At 37.3% G+C, this 27,785-nt stretch overlaps 2 protein-coding genes across 2 annotated transcripts in view; one reads left to right on the top strand and one right to left on the bottom strand.

Moving 5' to 3' along the window:
- The window catches only part of skila (SKI-like proto-oncogene a), a 33,177-nt gene extending 22,079 nt beyond the window's left edge, over positions 1 to 11,098 (top strand). Inside the window, exons 3-7 of the mRNA XM_048162503.1 lie at positions 1,346 to 1,431; positions 2,883 to 3,028; positions 5,609 to 5,871; positions 7,448 to 7,669; positions 10,331 to 11,098. Of these exons, the coding sequence (XP_048018460.1) occupies positions 1,346 to 1,431; positions 2,883 to 3,028; positions 5,609 to 5,871; positions 7,448 to 7,669; positions 10,331 to 10,579 (966 nt within the window). The 3' untranslated portion in view covers positions 10,580 to 11,098. The remainder of the gene's footprint in view (positions 1 to 1,345; positions 1,432 to 2,882; positions 3,029 to 5,608; positions 5,872 to 7,447; positions 7,670 to 10,330) is intronic.
- Positions 11,099 to 23,909: 12,811 nt separating this feature from the next.
- gpr160 (G protein-coupled receptor 160) lies at positions 23,910 to 25,002 on the bottom strand. The gene has a single exon (XM_048164754.1). The coding sequence runs from the start codon at positions 24,870 to 24,872 to the stop codon at positions 23,982 to 23,984; it is 891 nt and encodes a 296-aa protein (XP_048020711.1). The 5' UTR covers positions 24,873 to 25,002; the 3' UTR covers positions 23,910 to 23,981.
- Between the last annotated feature and the right edge of the window lie 2,783 nt (positions 25,003 to 27,785).

Below are 27,785 nucleotides of genomic sequence, written 5' to 3'. Positions count from 1 at the left end.
ACCAAACATTTATTATTCATACCAGCCATTTTGAATCAAAATGTCATTCGTGTGACATTGGAAGCACAATAAACCTCTCAAGAATTGAAAATTGGGCCATTTTCCCATAGATTGGAGTGGGACTATAGACGTCTCTCTCGTGCTGCCATGATCTTTTGTGGCGTGACCGATCGCTGTAACGCATCCGTTTCAAGCGATGAACTGATCATCTCTTCCGCTTAACTAGTTACAACACAAAGTAAATATGAATGAACATCAGAAGGTATGTTGAAAGATACGTACAACTTACCAAAGTAATCGCTCAATCAGTGTTTCAACTGCGGAAAGATGTCGATAAAACAGCTCGTGTACAATGTCAAATAATGTCAGATTTACCTCCAGAAAAGCCATTCAATGTACAAACAGTCATTAGTCAGCTAGAAAAATGACTTGGAGAGTAGCATTTTGCTAAACATATGTACTATATTGCATATTCACTGTATTTTTACCTGTTCTTCAATTAATGGATAAATCTGTTTTATGATGGCCACCATTTACATGTTTATATAAAAACATGAGTAGAAACATAATTATGTCATTAAAAATGTATTATAACGTTATTATAAAAACTTTCTTGTGTAAGTAGCCTACAAATCAATTCATGTTAACCTTTAATATTATGATGTACCAACTGTAGAAGAACAAGGTAAATGTCTTGTCATTTTTAATCAATTGAATGCATCTTTGCTGAATAAAAGCATACATTTCTTTCATTAATAAAAAAAATTCCAAAAGTTTTACACAGCTTTGTGCTAGGAGTGTAAATATTAATTTACAAGTCACGTAATCAGAGGCCGTCCTTTCAAAAACCCTTAACATGAGATACATTTTTAAAATGAGGTGTAAACAGAGCCTAACTCTCCCCCAGTGTAGTTCACCTAGCATTTACATCAAGTCAAACAGCCAGAAACCCACCCGGGCTGTTTGACTAAACGCTGTCATTCTCTTATCCTCCTCATTAATGCTCTAACTGTCTCTGTGGTCACTGATGGATGAGCTCCTCTCATACACGCATGATATTACAGCAAAAAATATTTGTACTGCTCTCTTTGTTTACTCTGCTTCAGGCATTCTCAAGTTTCCCTCTGTGTGTTTGTACATTTCTGTGTAATTATTGCTGTTTGCTGCTCCTGAGCAAATGCTCTTGATAATCTGTGTGTAATGAGACCGTAAAGAACTTCTGTATTATTCATGCACAAATATGTGTAGACATGTATTTTAATGTAGATCAAACAGTCCATTTCATATTCAAACGGCCTTAAAGTGCTTCATTAATATTGATATGCACTTGTTTTTATGTGTACAGGGCAACTCGCAGCCTTCACTAGTTTTCAGTCGACTCTTTCCCGATATCAAAGAGGAACCAGGACACGGACCCATCATCCACCCGAGGTACGTTTTTTTTTTTTTACCACCAACATTCCCTTTTGGCCTAGGCCTTGTTCCAGGATTTCAATAGGAAGAAGCAAGTGCGTATGATAAAATGGCAAAATTCCATAGTTGTCACATACACCGAATGTAGGGATGAGAATATCATGGAAACCTTGGTTATTTTGATTTCGGCTTGTAGGAAACACATCTAGCAACCACATAGCAGTGCACTGGCAACCAGCCACAATGCTCTAGCATTTTGATGGCATTTTCACCACCCATCTTTTCAGACAGTAATGTATTTAAACTTTATCTCCTGGTTTCACAGACAAGGCTTAAGCTAGTCCCAGACTAAAATGCATGTTTGAGCTGTTTTAACTGAAAGTAACTTGTACTGACAGATCATAAAATATATCAGTGCCATTGTTTTGTCTCAAGATGCACACCAGTAATGGTTTTTTCTAGGGTACGTTTATAAAAGCTACTTAAATATCCTAATTGAACTAAGGCCTAATCTTGGTTTAGGCTAAGCCCTGTCTGTGAAACCGGGCCTATATGTGCAAAAATCATAGGAGAATAAGAGCACTTGACCTGAAGTCTCGGGGCTCTATCATATACCCGGCGCAATGCGACGCCACGCAACGCAAGTGCTAATTTCAGCCCAACACAGTTATCATTTTCATGTGTAGTGCCACATTTATTTAAATAGCAAATGCACTCGCATCCATCTGTTCGCCCATGGGCGTGTTGGTCTGAAAACGAGGTGTGTTCAGGTGCATTGTTGGCGTGTTGCTATTTTGAGGCAATTGAAAACGACTGCGCCACTGACCAACAAAAACCTGGTCTAAAGTCAACGGCACAGTATTTTTTGGGTATTTAAAGGGTGCGTTAGTAATATGCGCCTATAGGTGGGTGCATAATGCGCGTACACTCTGCTTGTTACACACAGCAGCACGCAAACATTTTTAAATATTAAAAATAAATGGATTCCTCTCTGGAGAAGTCTTTCCGCTTGCAAATTCCAGTGCAAGCGCAACTGCTTTTGAAGGGAATGGGAGACGAGACTGATTGATTTATTACACATATTGCTCATTAAGAGACTAGGTACAACCCTTTTGTACCATGCACCTGGCCCGCCGACCATTTTTTTCCATCGTTAAACTAGCAAAAGAGGTTTCGGACACGCCCTAAGTGCACCTGCGCCATGAGCTTCAGACCATGCGCGTAGATCGTTAAAATAGGGCCTTTAGAGTCAGTAGACAAGAAAAAAGCGATTGAATTGTATTGCCACACTTCAACTAGACCCTGTTAGTTTTTTATGATCTGATTATTGCGATTTAGCTCTGTTGTGCATCATTACCTGCTCAGCTGTATGTGTGAATGGCTTTCTGAGAGCAACAATTCTCCTGTTATTGCTGGAGTTTTCAGTTTCAGTGTTGTATGTACACTAATCTGAGGGTTTATGTTTGCAGTTACTACCTGTATACGTACGATAAGATGGTGGCCCCTAACGTGTCCCTGCGGAAGGAGGCAGAGGTGAGCCATGAGGTTCTGGGGGCCCTGCTTAAACAACACTACAGCAGAAGAGCACTCGCCCACGACAGCCAGCCCACCACAGGTCAGTACATGCACACTATTTAGTTATCCCAGTAAATGAATGTACATACTGGGGCTGCACGATAAATCACAATTAATATGAAATCGCGCTTAAACCGATTTGGCTTAGTGCGATTTATTTTTAATGCCTTGTCAGTGAAGCACTGTGATCATCAGTAGTAAATGCTGCTCAATTTGAAAGCACTGAGTTTGAGTCACTTATAACATGCATTTGAAAAAGCAACATTTAATCAAAGCATGTGAATCTTCTGTTTATTCAGCTACAGCGATAGTATGATGCCAATAGGGATTTGGAGTTTCTGCGTGAGAGCGCCATCTGGATTTCAGATGGAGCAGCATTTACTACTGATCACAGAGCCGTGCTTCACTGAGAAGCTGCGCATAAAAAATTGCAGCCTTTGCCAAATCGCATGTAGTTTAATTTCGATTAATCATGCAGCCCTAGTACATACGAGCACAAGATGTACAAAAATGATGAGGTGAGATGTTTATGTACATGTATGTGATTGAACTTTCTGCTGAAAGTGTCTTGCTAATGATTAGCACAACTCAGATTTTATAGTTGCCAGTGAAGAGAGGGAATGAAAAGAGGCCGCTGTCCCTGCGAGTGTCAGATCGCTCTAGTGCTGGGGGAGGGGTCTCCACTGCAGCGCACCATATTTCCTCCTGTCCTCCTTCTGCCTGTCTCTCTCTCTTCCTTTCTCTCTGTGCCTCACTTTTCCCTTTATGCACTTTTTGATCCTCTTCAACCCCCTCTGGCCCTACTCTCTGTGCTTACTGCTTTCTCTCTTTTTTTCTTCTCCCGATCATTAGCCAGGTTTTCATTACAGAACTTTGCGATATTTTCTATGTTGATAAAATCCGACGGCGTTTTCATTAACTGATGTTATGCGGCCTTTTCCTCTCGCGATAAGTCATTCCAAAAAGTCATGGCAACAGATGTTAGCAGTTATAAGCATTAGCCATTATTTTTAATCGAAGGAGATGTAGGCATGTTATTCAATCATTAATGGCAAGGAAAGCCCCTTATACTTGGGAGCGGCCATGTATGAGGTGTTTCTGGGTGTTTTTCCCGCCTATGTGCTAAATTGTGGCATTTCTTTGATGTTTAGAATCCAGTATTCCCGTAATGTTTTGTCTTTTATGAGTTTAATAAAGAACACTGTCTTGTCTTCAGTCGAAACATACCGCGCCATAAGAATGATCGACTTTAACTTACACCAGATGACCTCTAAATGGGGAAAAAAGTTTCCATTGCAGTTTTGCAAAATATTCCTTTTTTGAATTTCCTGAAAAACTCATTTTTTGCAATATATGGGAGTTTTGACGTGCGAAATTGGCGTGTTTCCATTGGGCGTATTTCAAATTTGCGTAATTTGAAGGGTAATGGAAACGCAGCTACCGTCTCGTCTCCTACTTCTATGTACCCGTTCTCCATCCTGGCTCCCCTTTTCTCTCTCTTCTCACTCTATCGTTCTTCCCCCGTCTCTCATCCTCAGTTGTTTCTCCTTCTCCCATGTACCCGTTCTCCATTTGGGCTCCCCATCTCTCTTCATCTGTCTATCTCTCGTCTTCAGTCGGTCTCTTATTCTTCCATGTACCCGTTCTCCATCTAGGCCCCCTGCCTCTTTTCTTTCATCTCTATCACTATCTTCCCTGTCTTTTTCTCAATCCGTCTCTCTTTCTTTCATGTATTCGTTCCCCATCCAAGCTCCCTGTCTCTATTTATTCATCTGTTTTTCTTTCTTCCCCCGTCTCTCGGTATTTGTTTTGTTATATCCACTCATTTGCCATCCTCCTTCATCTCTCATTTCATTTCTTTTTTTTTTTCCTGTATTTGTTCTCTATCCATGTTATCCCATGTCTTTCCTTCTTCATCTGTCTGTCTCTCTTCAATTTGTCTATCTTTCTTCCATCTATCCCTTCTATATCCAGACACCCCCTTCCTCTCTTCCTTCATCTTCTCTTTTTCTTCCCCTCAATCTGTCTGTCTTTTATATATGCACCTGTTCTCTATCCTTCCTCCCTTTTTTCGTCAATCTGTCTCACTTTCTTCCATGTATCCTTCACTATACACGCGTCCTCTGTCTCTCTTTCTTCCATGTACCCGTTCTCCATCCTGGCTCCCCCGTGTCCCTTCCGTCTCTCGTTCTCCATCTCTGACTCATTCTTCTGAGTGTGACAGACAGGTCTTAGTCACAGTAGAGGCTAGCAGCAGAGCGAGGCTGTTATTCGGCTCCGCAGTGCCAGACCTGCAGCCTGCCTGTCCTACATTTAAATGAGCTGAATCTCTCTCTCTCTCTCTCTCAGTCCCTCTGGACTCCTGTATTGCTCATCTAAACATACATGCTAGGCAGCTGCGGTTTGCCTGGTGCAGGTGATTTGTATGTAGAGCGTGTGCAGCACTAAAAAACGTTTTAAATCGAGTAAAATCTCCACATTTCTGTGTGATACTTCCAGCCCTTCCCCTCTATGCTGACCTTCAAAGAGAGACACCCACAGAGAATTAGTCACACAGACTTTCAGCACATGACAGATAAGGTGTGTGTGTGTGTGGTTAACTCTTTCTTCCCTTCTTCAGATCTTCCCGCATCTCCTTCCTCTGTCGCAGAGGAGGCCAAATCCCACCACGCGGGCGAAGCGCACGAGCGCCGCCAACCTCCTCCGCCAGTCGCCATGGAGACTAGCTCGGGCGGCAAGCAGCACGCCCCCATTCCCACGGCGGGAAAAGACAGCGGAACGGAGGACGACAAGGACAGGATCATGCTGGAGATTGTGCAGATGTACCGGCGGCAGCAAGAGAAGCTCAATTCCACCCTTCAGAAACAGCTGCAGCTGGAGATGGTGAGACAGTCAAATTAGACAAATCATCCCTACTTGACACACGCAGGCTCTGTTCCAAACCCTAATGAGCTGTCTACATAGGCAGCGACCTTTTAAGGATGCGTCATAACGCATAAGTAACTTATTGGCTTCGTACTCTTGACTAATGCTCACAGTTGATTACAATAAGGACTGATGTTAACATGTGCTAACAGCACACGACTCTAAGGTGCTTAATTATAAATTAAAGGTGACAATATATATATTTAATGTGTGATGAACATTTATATTTTATAGGGAAAAAAATATTAAGCGTGATTTAAAAAAAGAAAACTATATATTTTTTGATCACTATTAAAGAAAATAAAATAGGATCTTATTTTTTATAGATTTTTTTTAATTTAAAAAATATTAGAAAATATAAAATATAAATATAATATAAAATAAAAAATATTAAAAATATTATATTTTCTTTTCAATATTAAAGATAGATAGAATCTTATTTTTTATAGATTTTTTTTTTATTTAAAAATATAAAAAAGATTATTTATTTTCTATTAAGTTGCCTGTATATTTTGTTCACTATTAAAAAAAATAAAATATAATCTTATTTTTTATAGATTTTTTTTAATTTGAAAAATATAAAAATATATATTTTCTGTTCAATATTATAGATATAGATTTTATTTAAAAATATTAAAAAATATGATTTTATAATTAAGTTGACTGTATATTTTTTTCTGTTCACTATTAAAGAAAATAAGATTAGAATCTTATTTTTTACATATTTCAATACCTTATTTTTATATCTTAAGATAGAAAGTTATTTCTTATTGTTAAAAACTTGGGCTAACGATAGAATACAATCACTCAATAATGCTTAAGAAGGAAAAAGTAGTAATATCAAATTGAGTAAATGTGTTTTTTATTCAGTTTATTAAAACATATTTTATTTAGATTAATTCTATCATACTTTAATACAAGCACATTTGCATACCCTAGTTTAAAACCCCCTGCCTTTTAAGTTTCATAAGCACAAATAATACATAGCAAACACACATAATCAATAAAATAGTAAATTTTTTATTAGATGCAATTTTTATCTAAACATTGTATACACACTGATGCATAAACATGTGCATATACAATGTTCATAATCATTTCCTGCTGCCGTGAAAGTCATTCAGCTTGTCGTATTGCATCTGGGATTGCTTCATCCGCAAAGTGATTCATGCGATTCTGCCCTAGATTTTGGCCTAAACGGGTCTCTTAAAACGCAGCGTGATTTTGCTGCCTTCTGTTTGGAGCAGCCTTCATGTCGGCTGGACGCATATGATGTCTAAAAATGCTCCTCTAAATAGGCAGCTCACTAGAGGTTTGATCAGAGTGAGGGAGATGGACTAGTTGTGTATCTGAGAAGCTCTTTTGTGGTCCTGTGAAAAGAGAGTGACCTTGTTATAGTGAGTGTAAAGGTGAAGGCCAGAGCAGAATGGAGTATGTTCCAGTTGAGCTTTATCACCCTCGACTCGTCCACTACAAACCCCTGACCTTTGCCACTCATTGTTTGATGCATGTCTTGATGTGCGTGTGTGTGTAGGAGCTGGAGGCGGTGCGCGGGGGCGAGGCAGCCAGGCTGAGGGAGTTGTCTGCGGAGCAGCTGGAGCTGCAGAACGAGCTGGAGGCGGTGCACACTGAGCATGCTCAGAGACTGGGGGAGGTGCGGCAGGAGCAGAGACAGCTGGAACACCGACTGGAGCAGCTCAGGCAGCAGAGCTGTGCCTGCCAACCCAAAGAACAGGAGGCGCAGTATAACGCGCAGGTAAATGCAGGGATCGCAGCAAGAGGGCAGGGCCTATCTGAGCGTGCTCGGATGACTCTCTGGTGCAGTGATGTGAATTATTCCTGTGCCCAATGCAATATGTTGCATGTATCAGCACAGCTCATCTGTGTGTGGGAGTGAATCAGTAACGGGGAGAGAGATGCGCACACACACTGAGATGGGAGCCAATGTCTGGCTGACTTGCACACTGGGCCTGATTTCAGCGATTAATTAGGGCAGTAGTTCTCAAACTTTTTAGACCAAATATCCAGTCTAATCTAATCAAACCATCCACGTGAAATGGCCAAAAATAATATCACATTATCATACAATATCGATATTTATCACTATATTCATTTACCTACCATTAATGGGGAAGGAAATGCTTTCCACATATTTGTTAGACTTAATGTAAGCATGTAAACTTGTTTGTTCACAATTAAACTCCACAGAGTAGCTACCTTTTAACCCCGTGAAATCCATTTTATTTTTCCCTAAATTCTGTGTTTTCCTTTATAAATGTTTTATGATTTAATACAAATGTATATAACTTTATTTAATATAACTTTAACAATTTAATCAAAATGTAATCAGATGAAAATATAACAATTAATGTGCAACAAAACAAAACATAGCATTTTTATTTTTTGTCAAATAAGATGCTGCACAACAAAACTGTATGGATGAAAAAATATATTGGTTGCAAGTTATTCCTTAGAAACAATATTTCGATTATTACTTTGAGAAGTACATTTTTGTATAGGCTACAGTAGTGATCTATTTCTTGAAGTTAAACCGAACTTTTATTTTGACGGTTTGGTGCGAAGATTGTTTCAGTTTCAGTGTGTATTTGACGGTAGATTTTCTCAAATTAAATTGTAAAAAGCTTGTGAAGTGACTCTCAAAGCAGCTCTGGAGATGAAGTTTATGTGTTCATGTTTACTATCATTTATTTCCAGAATCACATTTTGAGAGCCATTGATTTAGTGTTTGTGCATGTTATGTGTCTGTTGCCTTTTAAGCATTAGTTCACTTTCAAATGAAAATTAGCCCAAGCTTTCCTCACCCTCAAGCCATCCTAGGGGAATATGACTTTCTTCTTTCTGATGAACACAACCGGAGAAATATTAATAAATATCAGTGCTTCCCACAGGTTTGAAATATACTTGCGGTGGTAGCCGGGCGAAAAATCCTCCTATTACCCACGGCACAAAAATGGTCTACTACATGTGACAAACAAATAATGTGTGATTTTTAACAGTATTTTTATTTATTGAAATTAATTTTAATTACATAGCATATTTAATTACATACTAATATTATGCATTGTAAATTATGCAAAATTACAGCATTTAAATGGTTCACCTTTTCCTGTGTTCTCCTTGCTGTCATATAATGTCTCTCTCAGTGAATGGGACACAGATTTTACTAGTAAAATTTATAAAATGAATAATATATGTGTCAAATAATGTTCTTAGTCTTTTCTTTCTATGGGGGAGACTACAATAATTTACTATGAATTAAATGGAAATCAAATTAAATACAATTTATTGTGTAACCAAAATGCCAATAATGCCCAAAAGAAAAAAAAAAAAACTTAGCGTGTGACTTTTAATTATAAACAAGCCCGAAATACACCGGGACTCTTATTTTGAAATGTCTGTACTATTGCAGGCTGATCCTTCAGATTCTTACAATCGTCTAAAACATTTTATATAAAGGCCATAAAGTAGACTTTGTAATAATTCATCAACTTGAGTTCATTAGCAATCGCTTGGCATAAATCTGCGCTTTTCATTGATTGAGAATCACTTTGAAGTCGCGTGAGCTTGTAGAACGCGCAACAGCGCCGCCTTGTGACTTTGCGACATGCAGCGTCCATGGGAATGCTAGCGGGAGTAAACAGTTCTGACGCACACATAATGAGCAGGTACGAAACGACTAGTTAGTCGATCGCGGATGGTTTCATTATCTTGCGCGGATATAAAAGTATAAGAGGATAAAAATAATAAAAGCAAAAATGTGTCTCTAAATATACTTGGGCGGCCGTTATCATACGTGGGCGGCCCGCCCAAGTAAAGTCTATGTGTGGGAAGCACTGAATATCCTGATGCATCCGAGCTTTATAATGGCAGTGAACAGGATCAACGAGTATGAGCTGAAGAAAGGAGTCTGTGTCATCAGATCAGTGTTATTTTTAACCAAAACTATTAAATTGTTTTTGGTAACAATGTAATAAAACACAAATTTTACATGGAAAAACAAAAAAAATTAGAAATAATTAAAAACCACATAAAAAAATTGACTAAAACTTGAAATGAAAAATGAAAATATAAAAATAATACTATAATAGCATGCACATAATACTAAAATAACACTGCATTAGATATGAAATTGCTCAAAACATTTTCTGAAATTGATGACTTTCTGTCAGGGTAAATTCATTAACCGCACTGATGCAGTGAAGATAATGCAATAGAGCAACAATGATTGTATTATTTGACAACAGACAGACGTTTTACTCTCACATTCAATTCAGTTGGTCTTTTGTCGCGGCGCTATAGATTTTCTCCGCTGTGCAGAAGTCACTGGTGTTCAATTTTGTGTTGTATGAAATATTTTGAGCGTTCCTATTTCTAACACCTCTCGTTCTGCGTGCAGCTGTGCGAGCTGCGCCGGCGTCTGGAGCGTGCCGAGGCGGAGCGGCAGGAACTGCAGGAGGAGCTGTGCAGAGAACGGGAGGCCAGAGAGAAGCTGGAGCTCATGATCTCACAGCTTCAGCTGCAGATGACCCAGTCTGGCACCAAGGGGAGCCGCAGCAGTAGCCCTGCCCAGCCCCCAACCCCCTCCGCAAGCCCCCAATCCCAGCATTCCCCCATTTCACCGGCCCCTGAGGTAACCTCCGGATAAACTGCTCACCCCCTCTCTCGCACACTTCCACGCCTGTAGCCCAGGAACACGCTCGCCCACTCCCTACAGAGACACAGACAAACACAAGACGAGCTCTGCAGAAAAGAGCAGCTCTCCCATAAACGTTTCCCTTTGTGTTCCCTCAATGTTTGTGTTTAATTTAAAAAGACTTTTCGTGTCTCGGTTTGTTTTAATTTATAGTCGTGCTGAGAGGCTGATGGGACAGAGGAGGCGTTTCTTTTCAGGACTTTTTGCCTCCTGTGGCGTTGGGACAGTGCTTGAGTGCTTTTCCTGTCCCAGCTCTTTGGATACTGGAAACAAAACCGACACTCAGTAAAATACTACCTGTCACACAGGATGCCAAACAGCAAGACGCCAATGCCCTGCAGCCGCAAGGAACCACGTGGATGTTTACTTTTTTATTTTCAATATGTGTATCATCATTTCTCACAGAAAAAAAAAAAATGGGAGAAGTTTTTGTTAATATCACAAAAATCTCAGTAAAATATTATGTTTTAAGTCATTATATTTCACTCAGAGAGGCGCCCCTTACTGAGGCCCCCCTGGTTTAAGATCATAATCCCTCTTCCTTTCCTTCTCCCCTCCATTTTCTTTCCCTCCGTCTGTCTTTTCGGTCTGGTGTTGATTATATGTTTCCTGTCTGCACTGCTGACCCTTTGCAGGATGGTATAACAAACAACTCAGTTCATTCCTGCGTGATGCAGTAAGCAAGCAAAGACTCACATTCGCCCCCTGCTGGAGAACACTTTGAAACTCAGTTCTCAGTAGATCAACTAGATTGACTGAGTAGATCAACATCCTACACTCAAAAAAAAAAAAAAAAAAAATTGCTGGATTAAATATGGACAAACCCAATGATTGGGTTGTTTTGACCCAGAGGTTGGGTTAAATGTTTGTCCAACATGCTGGGTAGTTTTATTCAACCCAACTATTGTTTAAAAATGACCACATGGCTGGCTTAAAATGAACCCAAAATTGCTGGAAATTAAAAATCGGACACATAATTACTAGAGGCAAAAATAATGATCAAAAGGTACATTTATTAATAAGCAATTTAATGTTTATTATTTATGAAACTCATTAATAAATGTTTAATTTATGAAACATGTTAATTTCAAGTGAGGAATATAGTAATTTTTAAACAATTGTTGAGTTAAATACATTTAACTCAGTTGTTGGTCATTTCTAACCCAGCGTTTTTAGAGTGTATCTTCAAGCAAAGCACACAGTTGACCTTAAATTTGTCAGTTCCTCAAGGATCCATTAGTAGTGCAATTAGAGAGTCACAATCTCTCATAAACCACAGCTGATTTCTTTATGCTGATAAAATACCTAGTTTTTCAATGCTGGATTATTCCAGGTTAAATGATTTGGCCGTCGTGCATCGGTGTTTAGCCTAGACTTTTCTTTTCATATTTCTCCTCTTCATTCCTCTGTGTCATTATTCTGGACGACTGAACAAACAGGTCTGACAGAGACGAGGAAAACAGACAGGGGGCCAAGGGAGGGACACGAAGGAATTAATGCCGTCACGTCAGCTCCCAGTCACTCCGTATAATGGGACAGCTGCCTTCGATGCCCACCCATACATCAACTGTTAGTGTTTTTGGCAGCAGTAGTACAGTTTGTTCATTCATTCTTCAGTTCCAAGTGAGTTTATAAACAATATTAGACAGAAATACAGGCTTCTTCTTCTTTCATGATGTACATATCTAGAACATTCCACTGTGCGCAACTCACCGGTTTCAAAATCAGCCAAGACGCAGCGTTTTTCTAAACCTGATAATGTGTACAGTGCAAAACCTCTTCGACGTAAGAGAGGAAAACGCCCTGACTTATGTGAATATATCCAGCAATGAAGAATCGAAAAACAAGACTATATTGTAAATGAGTGCTTTGCCATTTTTTGGAACTTTTATTCAGAAATTATTTAATGTATTAACTAATAAAGATTTATATACACTTTGTACATACGGTAGTCATTAATATATTAACTAAATTCTTATAAATAACCTTTCAAGGTTTCTGATCACATTTGCAAAAGCTGGGTGCTTCCCAAGCTTTAATATTGTTTTTGAAGAGTGTTTGTTGATGTGTGTGTGTGTGTGAGGTGGTGTAGGGGGTGGGATGCATGACGCTCAGAACCCCTGCGCTCCATCCATCCATTGGGGATTGGGAACAGTGACCGGTACCTCAGTGTCTCCCTACAGTGGGTCATTTCATCCATTTGACTGGAGCCCACTGCGTCTGACAACCTGTTGTTATTTTGGCTGGCTTATCAGCTTTTCCTCTTCCCCAAATATATATATATATATGAGCATTTCTTACAAAGAAGGGAGTGAAATAATGCATGTATTGTTAGATACTATATTGTTATGCTAAAACAAAGATTCATTATTGCTAAAATGCAGTGATTTTTTTTTTTTTTTCTTTTCTTTTGTATTCTCTCTCACATATACAAGCTTTCAAACAAACGTTCCTCCATATTGTCTGAAAAAAGTAGTCTTTATGTAAATGGGCATAAAATGTGCCTAATATAGATACCAGAGACTTTTGATATATGAGAGACTGTGTCAGTGGCAAATGTTTAATGCTTTCTGAAAGGAGCGATTTCTTTTTTTTATATATATATATATATAAATAAATATATATATATATACAAATATATAGCTCTGACATCATGTGTAGTTCTTTTGAGAGATTGTAGCATTTGTTTTCGTCACTGTAATACATTACACACAGTGTGTCGACTACAATTTCTGTACAATCAGTATTAGGTTTCTTTTATTTTCACCACAGTTACCTCTGTAGCAGCCAGTTTCAATGCTGTTTTTGATAGTTTTTGGGTATTAAAGTGTATTTCTGAAGCTTTTTAGAGTACCTTTTCATTTTTAACGATTCTATGAAACGTGTAAATTGCATTTTGTACACAGGGGGGCGCTGTATATCTTCTATGTAGAATGCCATGTTGAATTCTGGGCATAGGATTACAGTACTCTTTAGACTCTAGAAACGACAAACCTGTTTTTTTTGGCTTTTGCAGTATTAAATGCAGAAAATGTACATATTTGGGAGGTGTTGAATATGATGATGTTTATAGGCCTGGTATGATATAATTAGCAAAATTGTACCATAAAGCAATCTAATACTAGAGTTTTCCAGCAAAGCTCCCATGTATTTTGCATTCTGAAGGAAAACATCCCATTTTACAGGGGATAATGAATACTGTGGCTCCCTTGAGCTGATTAATGGCAAAAAGAGACAAAAGAAAATACAAATATATACATTTTTATATTGGTAAAAATACACGTAGTATACAAATGACTACCTGCCAGCACAGCATGTGTCCCTATTATCTTGATCACACCTTTTCTAATGTGTAACTGAGACATGAATACTAAAAAAAAATACAGATGTGATGCTTTTTTTGTTGTTGCTGGAGAACACACTCAACACTGTAATAGAAATGATATTGTTTACGACTTTTGTAAACAGCAAAGATATTTGAGTTGTAATTCTGAGATATGAAATGCAGTGTTTCTGTGTATCATTGCATAATATGTTGCCAATCCTACAGTGTGATGAGAGGTTTTTTTTTTTTTTTGGCTCTTGCATGAAAATGAGACATTGCTCTCCTACCTCATGTTGTGATATAAGATGTTTTCTAAAGCAGATGACACATCTCGAACTGTTTATCATGATTGATATTTACGAGTTAAATACATGTACATGCTTTTAGCTAATACCTCAGTTGAATCTAGTATTTTATTGTTTCTTTCCCCTCTTTCAGACATTGTAAATATATCTTGTATAGACAATGAACTTGGATTCAATTCAAGTAAAGTTCTGTAGTGTCAAACTGGTTGTGTCATTGTACTTTATGAATTTTAAGCACATATGCTTTGGTATGATTTAGCACTCATCTACTCATGATTTAGCATTTTTAACAAATTTAAGAAAAAACAAGAGGACTTAAAGGCTTAGTTCAGACAAAAAAATGAAAATAATGTCATTAATTACTCACCCTCATGTTGTTCTACATCCGTAAGACCTTTGTTCATCTTCAGAACACAAATTAAGATATTTTTGATGAAATCCGCTGGCTCAGTGAGGCCTGCATTGACAGCAAGATAATTAACACTTTCAATGCCCAGAAAGGTACTAAAGACGTATTTAAAACAGTTCATGTGAGAACAGTGGTTCAATAATATTATAAAGCAATAAGAATACTTTTTGTGTGCCAAAAAAACAAAACAACTTTTTAACAATATCTAGTGATGGCCGATTTCAAAACACTGCTTCGGAGTGTTATGAATCTTTTGAGTCGAATCAGTGATTCGGATCGCATGTCAAACCACCAAACTGCTGAAATCACGTGACTCTGGCGCTCCGATTCACTGATTCGATTTGTAAAGCTCCGAAGCTTCATGAAGCAGTGATATGAAATCGGCCATCACTAGATATTGTTGAAAAGTCGTTTTGTTTTTTTTGGCACACAAAAAGTATTCTTATTGCTTTATAATATTATTGAACCACTGTACTCACATGAACTGATTTAAATACGTTTTTAGTAGCTTTATGGATCTTGAGAGATGAAGTACCATTGCTGTCTATGCAGGCCTCACTGAGCCATCGGATTTCATCAAAAATATCTTAATTTGAGTTCTGAAGATTAACGAAGGTCTTACGGGTGTGGAACGACATGAGGGTGAGTAATAAATGACATTTTTCATTTTTGGGTGAACTAACCCTTTAAAATATGTTAGCATTAAAGCTAAAATTTACCTTTAATTCACTTAAAGTAATTAAAATTATGTCCTCTTTTTCAAAACTGTACGATTTACTTCTGTGGATTTTTTTTTCTCTCATACAATGAAAGTCAGTGTGGTCCAATTTTATTAAAAATTTTAACCCTATAAATCCTACTGTATCCCATTTGATACACGAACTTCTAAGGCCTCAAATTATCTACAAGTTCATGACTGCTGAAAAACATATTGTGCATATTGCCTTCTGATTTAAGATAATTTATTAGGCTATAGCTTGTCAAATTTGCCCCTATTTGGCTGAGAGCAAACACACCGTTTTTGTGTGTGTCCCTTTAAATGCAAATGAGCTGCTGCCCCGCCCCCTTTCCAGAAGAGGGCGGAGCTTTAACGGCTCGCGCTTCGATTGCTCAACAACAACAAAGCTGGAGAATCTCACGCAGCCAAAATGAGGATTGTCAGTAACGGTGTTCAGCCTTAATTGTTCTAACCGGAGTCGACACTGATGGAGAGACTCAGGAAGAAGTTACAACTTTAGAATGAAACTGGACGTTTCTGAACGGTTAGTGGATAAATTTATGTAGTTGCTGTGGAGTTGATTCAACTCATCCACTAGCATGTTAATCTTTTGTGCAAAAACCGTATGGACTCCCACTATACATAGCGTACATGTTCGTCAAACAGAGCCATACACACCAGGCTAATGTTTATGATTGCTATCAAATGCTTTGAACGGTCTAATATTTTTTTCCAAAACATTGCTTGGACAGAAACGCTCCTTTTTTAGCAATCAAGCTTGCCAGGGTCAACTTGCAGGCTATCCAAGCTAATGAGACTCTAAATAGTGTTTGTGCTCGTCTGTGCAGCCAATGACAGAACAGTTAGCATGCTTTGCTCGACTTTTGCCATATTTGCTTAATTGCGAAAACAAAATGGCGGCGCCGTGCGTGGAAACGTGCATATTAAAGGGCGGTAATATTATAATAAGATCCCCTTCCTATGTAACAAGGGGAGTGAAATCATTTTTTCACATGCTTGCAGAGAAAGGCTTGCCAAAACAAAGTTAATGGGTTGGTAGATGCACTGGGGACCTGATTATAGCACTTAAACACGGAAAAAGTAAGATTTTCATTATATGTCCCCTTTAAATATCTTAAATGGTAAAAGTCTTAATTATCATTTCAAAAGGTCTGAAATTTGGAGAAAACAGGAATCGATATATCTAAGAGGCTTGTGGTTTCAGAGGTGTTCACATCAATAAATCGGACTAGCCCACAATTATGCCAGCCTGAGACTGGATGGATGAAACTGTTAACGATTCATTTACTTATGATATTAAGCCTATTATAACATTGCAAACTCCTCCCTTAGACATTGAAATAGGCCTGATTCGTGCAAATCCGATGCTGTTTTCACCAGCAGAGGTCACCAGTGTGTAGTGTTTCGAAACACTGAATCATTTTGCGAATCAATTGGTTCAATTGATTCAAAGCATTGAAAAGCATCGTTTCTCCCATCACGAATCTGTAAAACAAGTAGGTTACAGAGTGAAATATGCCAAATATGCAAATACTGTCCATGAAGAAGGCTGTGCCACAGGAGGATACAGATAGCCTTCAATGGAAATGTAATGCATGTTGTAAAGAGTCATCCAACTTTTTCCAACATTATCCCTAATGCTTTTGCACTAATTAAAAACATATCTCTCTGAATCTTTTTTATTTTGTCATTTCAGTGAGACAATGATTAAAGATACATTAGTCAACACACACACACACACTATAGCAAATAGTAACATGTCTGTAAATTATAACTTAAAGGGTTAGTTCACCCAAAAATGAAAATTCTGTCATTAATTACTCACCCTCATGTCGTTCCACACCCGTAAGACCTTCGTTAATCTTCGGAACACAAATTAAGATATTTTTGTTGAAATCCGATGGCTCAGTGAGATCTGCATCACCAGCAAGAACACTCCCTTTTTCAATGCCCAGAAAGGTACTAAAAACATATTTAAATCAGTTCATGTGAGTACAGTGGTTCAATATTAATATTATAAAGCGACGAGAATATTTTTGGTGCGCCAAAAAAAACTAAATAACGACTTATATAGTGATGGCCGATTTCAAAACACTGCTTCAGGAAGATTCGGAGCGCCAAAGTCTCGTGATTCCTGAAGCAGTGTTTTGAAATGGCGCACCAAAAATATTCTCGTCGCTTTATAATATTAATATTGAACCACTGTACTCACATGAACTGATTTAAATATGTTTTTAGTACATTAATGGATCTTGACAGAGGAAATGTCATTGCTCCATATAGTATTCTTGACATTTATTCAACAGTGCTTCTGATCTGCCTGCATTGACACTATTATTTAAGAGCTGCTGTGCAGCCAAATTATGTACCAGCTATCAATGTAAAGCTGCTTTGACACAATCTGCATTGTAAAACGCGCTATATAAATAAAGGTGACTTGACATGACTCCATATGCAGGCCTCACTGAGCCATCATATTTCAACAAAAATATCTTAATTTGTGTTCTGAAGATTAACGAAGGTCTCACGGGTGTGGAACGACATGAGAATTTTCATTTTTCAGTGAACTAACCCTTTAAACATCTTATTTTGTGTTCTGCAGAAAGAAGTCAGACACATTTGAATTTTGACCTAATTTTCATATTGGATGAAATGCCTCTGATGCGGTCTTGTGTAAATATTTCTAAACGAACGGCAATAGTATCAGGAAGTCAAATAAACCGGTTTCCAGTTTACAACTATAATTCCATACCTGTGTATTTTCCATGTAAGCTTATCTTCACTGGTTTAGTTTATTTGCATAATCGAAAAAAATGCTAGTGTTCAGGAACTCTTCGTTTGAAGCAAAAATCATAAGGCTGGCAATGACATAGTTTTGGTTTGAACATTGGGGGTCCTTTTTTCTTTCTTTTTTATCTAAAGCATTTGTTATGAAAAACAGCTACCTACACATTTAAATAGCTAACATACCACAGTTGTAATACAGGCTGGCCTGCAAAGTTTAGCTTTAACTTGCCTCAACACACCTGACTGGAAGTTTAGTATGCCTAGTAGATCTTGAGCAGGATTGGACACCCCTGGCCTAGGTCACTGTGATTTTGCCAAGACAGTCATGTTCCTGGATCAACATTCCAATCAACTCTTCAGATTTGAGGGACACGTTTAACATTTATGTCAAGTTTAGGCTTGCAGCCAGGGTTAGGTGCTTCCACAACAGTGTTATGCAACTATCATTTCCCTCTGATTTTAGGGATAAGTTATGGGTAGGATTATAGGGGTAGGAATAGGGTTAAGACTAAATTTTCAGACTGGAATGTTGTTCCAGGATCAACAAAATATGTTGATCCAGGAAATGTCTTACTTGGCAAAATCACAGTGACCCCTGGCCTAAGTCTTGGAAGAGAAAGACAAATTGAGGGATGTAAAATGAGCATTTGCTCATTTTTGTTACACACATGCACACACACCAATTCTGTTAAAAAGTCTAAGTTGAGCTTAGTCAGTGTTGCCAAGTCCTTGGTTTTCCCGTGGAATTGGGCTACTTTTATTGCCGCGAAACAGTTTTTTCATGTCCGCGGGTTAAATCAACCCAAAATAACGTGATATTTAGAAAATAGGAATTTTTTTTTTTTTTTTTTTTTTTTTAATACTGTGGGATCCTCCTGAAATGCCATTGGGCTAGTTTTGGGCTAATTTTGAGGAGCAATTGGGTGAGTTTTATCGTGAAAACCTGGCAACCCTGAGCTTTGTGCTTATAGAGTGTATGGAGACCAAGACAGCACTCCACACACTAACAGATTCCATTCCAAATAAACATTCCCAACTGGGAACACGGGAAATCTCTCAAAATCGCTCAAAACCTGACTTTACAGTAAACAAACATGGTGGACGACGGGCAAAAAGAAGTGGCGAATAATGTTTGGACTGCTTTTTACAGAAAATTTGTGGAAGTCCAATGGATGTTCGCTTTCTGATTTCAGTTTCACATGACAATCTACACAGTGCAATCACTCTTAAAGGATTAGTCCACCTTCAAATAAACTTTTCCTGATAATTTACTCACCCCCATGTCATCCAAGATGTCCATGTCTTTCTTTCTTCAGTCGAAAAGAAATTAAAGTTTTTGATGAAAACGTTCCAGGATTTTTTTCCATATAGTAGACTTCAATGGGCACCAAATAGTTGAAGGTCAAAATTAGTTTCACTGCAGCTTCAAATTGATCTACACGATCCCAGACGAGAAATAAGGGTCTTATCTAGTGAAACCATTGCTCATTTTCTGAAAAAAATTGAAAATTATATAGTTTTAACCTTAAATGCTCATCTTGAACTAGCTCTCTTCTTCTTCTTCTCTATTAGAATTCCAGCAGTTAAGACTGCTAAGTGTATTACTGCCCTCCACAGGCCAAAGTTTGAACTAACTGTTATATACTATTGAACTAGCATATTGCATATAAAAATTAGTCCAAACTTTAACCTGTGGAGGGTAGTAATACACTTAGCAGTGTCTACACTGCTGGAATTCAAATAGAGAAGAAGAAGAGAGCTAGTTCAAGATGGGCATTTCTGGTTAAAATGTATAAAAAAATTTTTTTTTTTAGAAAATTAGTAATTGTTTCTCTTAATAAGACCACTATTTCTCGTCTGGGATCGTGTAGAACGCTTTGAAGCTGCACTGAAACTAATTTTGACCTTCAACTGTTTGGTGCCCATTGAAGCCTACTATATGGAGAAAAATCCTAGAGTGTTTTCATCAAAAACTTTAATTTCTTTTCGACTGAAGTCTTGGATGACATGGGGGTGAGTAAATTATCAGGAAAAGTTTATTTAAAAGTGGACTAATCCTTTAAAGCGATAGTTCACCCAACAATGAAAATTATCCCATGATTTACTCACCCTCAAGCCATCCTAGGTGTATATGTCTGAATGTATCTTCTTTCAGACGAACACAACCGGAGATATATTTAAAAATATCCTTAGTCCTCCAAGGTTTATAATGGTTGTGAATGGGGGTCCCTGTTTTGAAGCCAAAAATAATGCATCCATCCATAAAAAAAAAAGTACTCCATACGGCTCCAGAGGGTTAATAAAGGCCTTCTGAAGTGAAGCGATGCGTTTTTGTAGGAAAAATATCCATATTTAAAACTTGATAAATTCAAATAACTAGCTTCTGTCAGATGACCGTACGCAGAATGTGCAAGTCGACTTGCGCCAAATGAGTAATCCTCTGACGTGATGCATGACGCAGGATGTAGGAGTATCGTAAGCTTAGACGCCTCATGCAGTTCAAACAAATAGGGCTGTGCAACAAATTTAAGCTCCTCTTCTCTTATATCGAAATCCTCCGAAATTTCTCCTTAAAAATTATCGTTTTAGACTTATAATCCGTGACCAGTTATTTGTTTTCTTTATGTTGTGTTCGTTATGTTGTGCGTCAGGTCAAAGGCATGGGCGTTTCCTCCGAGGCGGCCAGGGAGGCAGAGCCTCCTCAAAAAAAAAAGAAAGGATGATATAATAATCCATATTACATAAAAAACAACACAAATATTACAAATTATGACATTAAAAAGAGCGCAAGTCACGCATATTTCTAAAGGAACACTGCCCAACAGCGACACCCGCAGGTGAAGTTACAGCAGGAGGCATGCCTCCCTTTGCTCTCATAGGAAACCATAGAAAACCATTAGACCCCCGGCGTGCGGTGGGTTTTGTGGGGGGTAATTGAGAATGAATGGGGGAAGGTCATGTGAGAGGAGGCAATGTCTCCATCGCGCTATGATTGGATGTAATTGGTTATGATTGGATATGATTGGTTTGTGCGTTAAATCCCGCCTCTTGTTGACGTGCGCGTTCCTCACGTCAGTTTGAATGAACAAATGATGGCGTCAATGGTAAGACTAATTGAAAAGTAAGTAAACAGATCACCCAGTTAGATATCACCGCTTTGTCGCGTCAAAATCAAACTTGAAATGGACTGAAAACATGATGACTGCAGGGTTTTTTAGTGCAATCAGCTGAAATTAAAAATACAATTCGTGTCTGTGACAGACAGTGTTTACAATGATCCAAAATAGCCTAAGTTGACAATTAAAAGGAAAAACATCAATACACAAATAAAATATATTGTTTAAATTATTATTGCCTTTAGTAATTATTTTGGAATGAATGTAGAAATGCTTAAAACATTAACTTGATGAGATTGACTTGGTTTTGATAAATAGAACATTGCATTGTTAATGTAAAATTACAAAATAGAATTGCATTTGGTTTGTTTTTTTCTTTTTTGATGTAATGTAAAGTAATGTTCATTTAACAAGGAAGATGTGTCAGCGTTAAGAGTAAGGCACATGAATTTACATTGATTCATAAATAAATAAAAAATGTGCCTCCTCATTTCAGAACACCACTGATCAAAGGATACTCTTCCGCCGCAAGTCAACTTATGCATTCTGTGTACGGTCCTTATTTGAATTTATAAAGTTTTAAATATGGATATTTTTCTTACAAAAATGCATCGCTTCACTTCAGAAGGCCTTTATTAACCCTCTGGAGCCGTATGGATTACTTTTTTTATGGATGGATGCATTATTTTTGGCTTCAGAATGCCATTCACAACCATTATAAACCTTGGAGGACTAAGGATATTTTTAAATATATCTCAGATTGTGTTTGACTGAAAGAAGATAGTCATATACACCTAGGATGGCTTGAGGGTGTGTAAATCATTTTTGGGTGAACTATCTCTTTTAACACACCTCACAACACAGAAAAATCTGATAAGAAAGTCTGTGGAACCATCAAGATAATCTGGAGTTTATCTTGTCGGAAGGGGAGAATTGGGCCTCAAATCGGCCTGATTATCTAAAAACTGCTGGGTTAAAAACAACCCAGTTTAGGTTATTTGGCAACCCAGCGCTGGGTAAATATTGGACAGAACCCATGCTGGGTTTTATACATTAACACATTTGCTGGGTTATTTTTTTAATCAGTGCTGGGTCAGTCAATTTGATATTAGTTTTTAATTTTAAATAATAAAAATGCACTCTAAAATTTCTCTCGTTTGTAGAAGGCTTGCGAGCAGACTGTGAGAAAGGGGAAATGTGAGACTACAGATGTTTTCCTCTTAGTACTGTAATAATTTGATAAGAATACAATGCAATACAAACCTTAATTTCCCCTCAGGAAGGAAACAGGAATTTCCCCTCAGAAAGTTTTCTTTCAGAACAGCTAACAAAATTATTGTTAAGTACCAGTTTTAACTGGTTTGGGACAGACTACCCAACATTGGGTTGCATTTACCCAGCACTGGGTAGGTATATTAGGGGGGTTGACATTAAAAATGACCCAGCAGCTGAGATACAGAAACCAGCACCTGGGTAAAAATATTAAAAATAACCTAATAAAATTACCCAGCATTTGAGATATATATACAGTACAGTCCAAAAGTTTGGAACCACTAAGATTTTTACTGTTTTTAAAAGAAGTTTCGTCTGCTCACCAAGGTTACATGTATTTAATTAAAAATACAGTAAAAAACAGTAATATTGTGAAATATTATTACAATTTAAAATAACTGTGTACTATTTAAATATATTTGACAAAGTAATTTATTCCTGTGATGCAAAGCTGAATTTTCAGCATCGTTACTCCAGTCTTCAGTGTCACATGATCCTTCAGAAATCATTCTAATATGCTGATTTGCTGCTCAAGAAACATTTATGATTATTTTCAATGTTGAAAACAGTTGTGTACTTTTTTTTTCAGGATTCCTTGATGAATAGAAAGTTCAAAAGAACAGCATTTATCTGAAATACAAAGCTTCTGTAGCATTATACACTACCGTTCAAAAGTTTGGGGTCAGTAAGAATTTTTATTTTTATTTTTTTGAAAAGAAATTAAAGAAATGAATACTTTTATTCAGCAAGGATGCATTAAATCAATCAAAAGTGGCAGTAAAGACATTTATAATGTTACAAAAGATTAGATTTCAGATAAACACTGTTCTTTTGAACTTTCTATTCATCAAATAATCCTGAAAAAAAATATTGTACACAAACATTTTGTACAATTGTACACATTAAATGTTTACTGAGCAGCAGATCAGCATATTAGAATGATTTCTGAAGGATCATGTGACACTGAAGACTGGAGTAATGATGCTGAAAATTCAGCTTTGCATCACAGGAATAAATTACTTTGTGAAATATATTCAAATAGTACACAGTTATTTTAAATTGTAATAATATTTCACAATATTACTGTTTTTTACTGTATTTTTAATTAAATAAATGTAGCCTTGGTGAGCAGACGAAACGTCTTTTAAAAACATTAAAAATCTTAGTGGTTCCAAACTTTTGGACTGTACTGTATATTATATTATATATAAAACAACCGCAACAACAGCATTTTTTTAGAGTGTGTCTTAAATTTGCAGACATTTTACCTCAGTGCTGGTCTAATATTCACTTTTATTCTTCTAAAGACACAAATCATTTGCAGGCTAATTTACAAACCCACGTGTGTTTAATTTTCTTTTTGCAATGCAAACAAGAAAGCAAATAGGCATACTCAGACATTTAGTGTTTTTGAACTTGAATGCGGTCAGCTTGTCCATAATTCCACTCGTCAGCTTCATATGTAAAACAAAAGTACCATGAACAAAACCCATCTGTAATGGTCTCGCTTTTCTTGGAATTCGTTGCAAAACACAGTGCCAAAGCAACAGAAAAACTGTTGAGGAAACTCAACCAGACGACGTTTAACTGCAGGTGCGCGTTCATCTCTATCTTTAGCAGCGGCGAGATGATCATCAGAATGAGAAACGAGGCCCACGTGCTGAGGAACATATGCATGATCCGCCTTAAACAAATCATACAACATGGTTGAATGGAATGCAGAAAAACCTGCACCCTCCATTTCTCAAACGGAGCGTACGAGCAAATAATGACGCAGGTGGCTGTCAGTAACAATGCAGCGAGAACCTGTGAACTCTGAGGGCTGCTGAACAGCTTGCATTGGTGCTTCTCATCATCTCCTAACAGAGGAGCGACATCAGGCACCCAGAAGACATACAGAGCTGCTAGAATCCAAAGGAGACACACTCCCGCAATGTAAGTCAGCTTTTGTGTCCAGCCTGTGTTTCTTGAGCTTGATGATAGCGTCCAGAAGTTATCTAGTCCTACGAGGAGGAACACTGGCCAGTGGAGCGTGGCATAGATAAAACAAGCAATCTGAGTCAGTAGGCATATGTGGTACCTGGTGAAATGCCAGCCAGAGAAGTTGATGTCTTCCAGATAGAAAATAGCTGTGAGGGCAAAACTCAACAGACTGTCAATCAGTGCCAGGGAAATGCAGAAGAATCCTGAGAACGTCCGGATCATGTAGTGTCGCTGGATCACGACCACCAACCAGTTCAGAAAACTCTTGAGCCACAGAACCAGCAGAAGTGAAGGGATTGATGTGTCCATGGTAAGGCATTATCCAAGGCAGAAATCACAACAGCCACAATTAGTCTTTCTTTTCAGTTCCTCACTGAACAGCTTACAGCAGCTCTCAGTAGACACACCCTACTGAGATGAAGGCCAGCCCTACACAATCAAATGAATAGCCCACATTATGTTATTGTAGGTGTAGGTTGTTTTTTTTAAAGCATTGTAGGTGTGGTTTAACCTTTCTTTATAAGTTCATCTGTCCATAGCTACTATTGCTGATTCAACAACACTACACTCTAAAAAATGCTGGGTTAAAAACAACCCAAGTTGGGTTGAAAATGGACAAACCCAGCGATTGGGTTAAATGTTTGCCCAACTTGCTGGGTAGTTTTATTTAAACCAACTATTGTTTAAAAATTGCTATATGGCTAGCTTAAAATGAACCCAAAATAGTTGGGAAATTAAAAACCAGATGCAATTAGAATAATAGACAAAAGGTAAATGTTTATTAATAAGCTTTAATATTTTATTAATATAAATGTAATAGTTTAAATGTATTAATAAGCAATTTAATAAATGTTTATTGTTTAATAATTATTCATTGAACATTAATAAATGTTCATTTCCAACATACTTTGGGTTAATTTTATTTAAGCAATACAGTAATTTTTCAACAATAGTTGAGTTAAATAAAACAACCCAGCAGGTTGGGCAAACATTTAACCCTACATTTAACCTTACTTTTTAACCCAGCATTTTTTAGAGTGTACTCATATCCAACAACTTAGATATTAAAAACAGTAGATATAAAACTGAAAATGAAAGAGTAACCTGCATACCAGCAATACAGTACTTTCTAGAGATACACCGATGTATCGGCCAACAGTCGGTATCGGCCGATAATTATCACTAAACTGCCGATGATCAGGGCCGATTATATCCTGTCAAACAAAAAGGTGTTCAGACTGCAACTCATACATGCTGTGTGTGAAGAAAATAACTTGTGTGTTGAATTTTAATGCATTAACAGTTTAAAAATAGTGATGTTAAAGCAGGCTCTTTTTGACCCTATGAATCACCTGTAGTTCAAGCCAGGGTTGCCAGGTTTGCGTTTTTTTTTTCCTACATCAAATATTATTTGTAGCGCCTCCCATCCAATAACCGCAAAAAGCTTCGTGCTTTATTACTTCTGATAAAAATGAAAGTTTTTATCATTTTATCATGAAATTCAAACAATAAATGGCGTTTTGATGCTCTTAAATGTGACGTGTCAGATCGCTGTTGAGGCGGCAACGCAGAGCGAGAGTCTTTTCTTCCTCTTCAATACAAGTTATATTTCGAAAAAATGCATGAACATCAAAGGTATGTTTAAAGGTAGGTTAAAAGATATTGTACAACTGACCGGAATGCATCACATCTCATGTAATAATTTTATTTGTGTTTCAACCATGGAAAGACGTCAATAAAATAGCTTGTGAACAATATGTCACATGTCACATTTACCTCAGCGATGTTTTCCAATGTTCACAGTTCCTTAGCTATAAAAAAAACACTAGAGAGGAGCTTATTTACTGCTAATTGTGTAAATTTGCCATGAAGACAAGTGCTTATGAAAACTAGCTTTTGTGATACTAATACAAACATTTCCGTTTTTATTTGAGTGTAATTATTATATCTGAAAATAAACAGCAGCTGAATATAATCCCTCTGTTGTTAATTGTAACCTCTAATATTGTAGTGTACCAAATGAGAGGGTTCCCTGTATAGTTTACAACTAATTTCAGCTTTTTCATGAAGATCACGTTTATAAAGCTTTTACTGTGTCATTTAATTTTTATACTTTTCAAATATCTGTTATGTGTAGATTTTATTTCTATGTTTAAGGCATTAATTGCATGACAAACAATTTTGCCAAAAAAACAACAACACATTTTTTTTTTGTTTTTACAGAAAACAAAACTGGCAGCTCTTACAAATATTCAGTCATGTTTGTTCTTGGTGTTGTTTTCATCAGTCACATGTTCCTTTGTTTGAATTTCCCGCCACTCTTTAGTTACCATGGTTACTGACATGATTGGTTTATTGTTTTCAGCTGTGTATTGTTAATTTACCTGGTTTGTGTCAGTGTTTGGTGTCCGGTCTTGTTTGAGTTAACATTTGTGATAGCATGTTAGCTAATTTTTTTTGTCCTGTGTGTGATGTTTGGAGGTCGGTATTCTGTAACAGTTCTAAATCCGGGAAGTGTATCCTAGGCTTAAGGTTGCATCAGACATGCATGATAAAGATAAATCCAAACAGGCTTTAATAAATCTATGATCCAAACCGAGAGATAAGCATCAACAACCAAAGCGTAGACACAAACAATACCTGACAATTAAGGAGAGAATAGCATGAAGTTAAATACTGCAGATAATGAGGTGTGCACAGCTGAACAGATAGACAAATACAATTTTTATTTTTAGTTATATGACTAACTAAATTTTGGCATGTAGATGTCTTCAGGCCAGGACTCTAAAACATGTGAAGTTTGGGGCAGATCCGACATTGTATGCCCGAGTTACAACAACTTCCTCTTCATGGCGAAACATCAGATTTTGTCAGGCCGCCGCGGACACGCCCTTCAACAAAAACTCAAGATCTTTGCTATTTAACATGGTTAAGGCCTTAAGATTAGACTGATGTTGATCTGATTAAATGTCTATGAGGAGCTAATCACAGTGTAAAACGTCATTTCCTGTTTATCTGATAAAAATCTCAAGGAGGAGTTTGTTAATGTATCATGTCTGGAAATGGTAAAAAAAAAAAAAAAATCAAAATATCTCACTTCCTGTTGGTTTTCAGATTTTGCTCCAAGAGACTTTTTTGTAGGTATTGGGCTGTTACATGTGTGTACCAAATTTCATGCTTGTATGTAAAACGTAACAAGAGGAAAGTTTTAACATTGTAAAT

Source organism: Megalobrama amblycephala, linkage group LG17 (genome assembly GCF_018812025.1).
Source record: "Megalobrama amblycephala isolate DHTTF-2021 linkage group LG17, ASM1881202v1, whole genome shotgun sequence".
Lineage (NCBI taxonomy): Eukaryota > Metazoa > Chordata > Actinopteri > Cypriniformes > Xenocyprididae > Megalobrama > Megalobrama amblycephala.
Note: the sequence above shows the minus strand (reverse complement) of the source record. Positions and strands in the feature narration are given on the sequence as shown.